At 32.0% G+C, this 2585-nt stretch overlaps 1 protein-coding gene across 1 annotated transcript in view; it reads right to left on the bottom strand.

The window, feature by feature from the left end:
• LOC111687664 (gustatory and pheromone receptor 33a) overlaps positions 1-2585 on the bottom strand; it is a 23978-nt gene extending 21393 nt beyond the window's left edge. Inside the window, exons 1-4 of the mRNA XM_046947728.1 lie at positions 2358-2585; positions 1394-1635; positions 888-1315; positions 480-818 (exon numbers count right to left, since the gene is read on the bottom strand). Coding sequence (XP_046803684.1) covers positions 480-818; positions 888-1315; positions 1394-1423 — 797 coding nt within the window. The 5' untranslated portion in view covers positions 1424-1635; positions 2358-2585. The remainder of the gene's footprint in view (positions 1-479; positions 819-887; positions 1316-1393; positions 1636-2357) is intronic.

The following is a 2585-nucleotide window of genomic DNA, read 5'->3' as shown; positions in this document are numbered from 1 at the left end:
TGGACTGTAGTCTCGTCTTTAGTGTTGACTATATCATTGACTATAGTCTTGACTATATCCTTGTCTATAGTCTTGACTAAAGTCTCATCTATAGTCTTGACTATAGTCTCGTCAATAGTCTTGACTATAGCCTCGTCTATAGTCCTGACTATATATTATTCTTGTCTATAGTCTTTGTTACAGTCTCGTCTATAGTTTCGACTATAGCCCCTTCTTTGACCTTAACTATTGTCTCATCTATAATCTCGTTTGGACTACAGTCTTGACAATAGTTTCATGTCTAGTCATAACTATAATCTAGTCTAGAATCGTGCGTATAGTTTCGTTAATAATCTTAACTATAATTTACACAAATGTTCAGTTTAATTTTTATAAAAAAATCGATTTTCCACAAACATTAAATATGCGTCATACCAATGGTCCCAATGTGCAAATAACCAATAATCATATGGTTGACTCATATGTACAAACATACATACCTATCGGCCGGTATAGTTTCGGCATCATTTAAATCATCCACGTCATCGTTAAACTCATCACTATCCTCATTAATCGAAACATGATCCACAACATGGCGTTGTCTTAACTCTTGATTCAAAGGCATTTCCTTTTTTACCTCCGATTCAATATCAAATATCATTAAAGGAGCATGTTTACGTTCACTCTCACGATTAATTCTCTCGAATAGTTCATTAAGTTTTATAAAACGTTGAGAAATTTCCGAAACGAAATAAACAAATTGACCCAAAACAATGCTCGACGAAGTATAAGGAATGTTTGAGACAATAAACAAAATAAAAAATAATTCGCCATAATAACTGTAAATGTAAAGAAAAACCTTTAAAATTGGAATTATCGTTAATTATTGTTTGGCTTTTTTCACTCACAAAATCAATTCCTTGATGTCATAAGCCATGGCAAAGGTAAAGCAGGCAATGACCACAACCCAGGTGATGTAATACTTATACTTAAACTTAGTTTTCTTCTCCACCTGTTTGACACCCAGCTCATCGCATTTGCCAAGATGTATATCGATAGCATATAGAGATTTTTCAAATTCAATAAAGAATTGTTTACGTCTCCACAGAGTCAAAATATGTGTCAAAACATATACACACAGACCCAAATGTACGAACAGTATATTGGCCAAATTGCAAATACTGTCACATTTTTCATGCTTATACACCGCATAATCACCGAAAGTAATGATTCCGAAACAAATCAAATATAAAACGGGCACTACGTACATATGCACGTAGCTAAAGAAAATATTTGCTTTGACATTTAAATGCTCATAAGGTATAACACCGTAAATCTGTAAACAAAATTTCAAACACAAATTTGCGGGTTTTTTCATCCGTTTATGAAATTAAACAAACATTTTCATAATTACCAGGGATAAGTATAATTGAAATTTGTTCATATTTTGTATTTGTTTTTGCTTTTAAATTTACTCCACCACCAGTTGTCGAAGAACTTTCCCAAACGTTGTTTACTAAATAACGGTTTTGTTTGAACTATTGACCAAAAAGGGTTGTTGGCTAAATGCTGCTTGTCCATTTATAAATGAATTTGCCTTTAGCTGCCGCCACAATCGCATTTTCAGATATCATTTGATAACATCTCTCTTATACACTTTTGTTTATACAGGACAATTAGTTTATTAAAAAATATTAACAGTGACAGCGAAAACTTATATGAAACAATAATTATGAGTAATACTACAATGATCAATTGTATTTCCCACAAACATCGACTTTTTGAGTGTAAACATAAAAGTGCGCTTTTCTTGAAAACTAGACGAGATAGAGCAAAAACAATGAAAATCTGTGATCAATTATATTTCCTAACAAAAATCGATTTTTTGAGTGAAAACATAAAAGTGCGTTTTTCTTGGAAACTAGACGAGATAGAGCAAAAACAATAAAAATCTGTGATCACTTATATTTCCTACCAGAGTTTTTGAGTGAAAACACAAAATTGCGTTTTTCTTGGAAACTAGACGAGATGGAGCAAAAACAATGAAAATCTGTGATCACTTATATATCCTAACAAAAATCGATTTTTTGAGTGAAAACATAGAAGTGCGTTTTTCTTGGAAACTAGACGAGATAAAGCATTGAAAATCGATTTTTTGAGTGAAAACATTATGAAATAAACTAGAGCAACTTCTGTAGACTGGTAGAGCGGGGGAAAACAAGGAGGAATCTACAAGAAGTTTTTCTGATAATTATAATAACTCTCGTCCGAGTTATTATAATTATATGCGGGTGCGGAATAAAAAGAAAAGAAAGATAGCGGGGAATTAATAAATAATAATTCTTTTCTTTTAAGAGAAGGGAATGAGGGATAATTACCTTTTGTTCTGCCGGGCTAATTGAAGTAAATAAGTGAAGTTGGAGGTATTGTTTTTATATATTATTTTATTTTTGTTCACAGCACTGAGTTTAAAGAGCGGGAGAGATATTTTAATGTTCTCACAACGACTGATGAATTACAAGTGAAGATTTATTTTAATTATAAGAAACGCGAAACTTAGGTTTAGAACATAAATGGCTATTCAGCGAATATTTAGAACAAATGAC

This window comes from Lucilia cuprina, chromosome 2, assembly GCF_022045245.1.
Source record: "Lucilia cuprina isolate Lc7/37 chromosome 2, ASM2204524v1, whole genome shotgun sequence".
NCBI lineage: Eukaryota > Metazoa > Arthropoda > Insecta > Diptera > Calliphoridae > Lucilia > Lucilia cuprina.
This window is presented reverse-complemented; position numbering and strand designations above follow the sequence as displayed.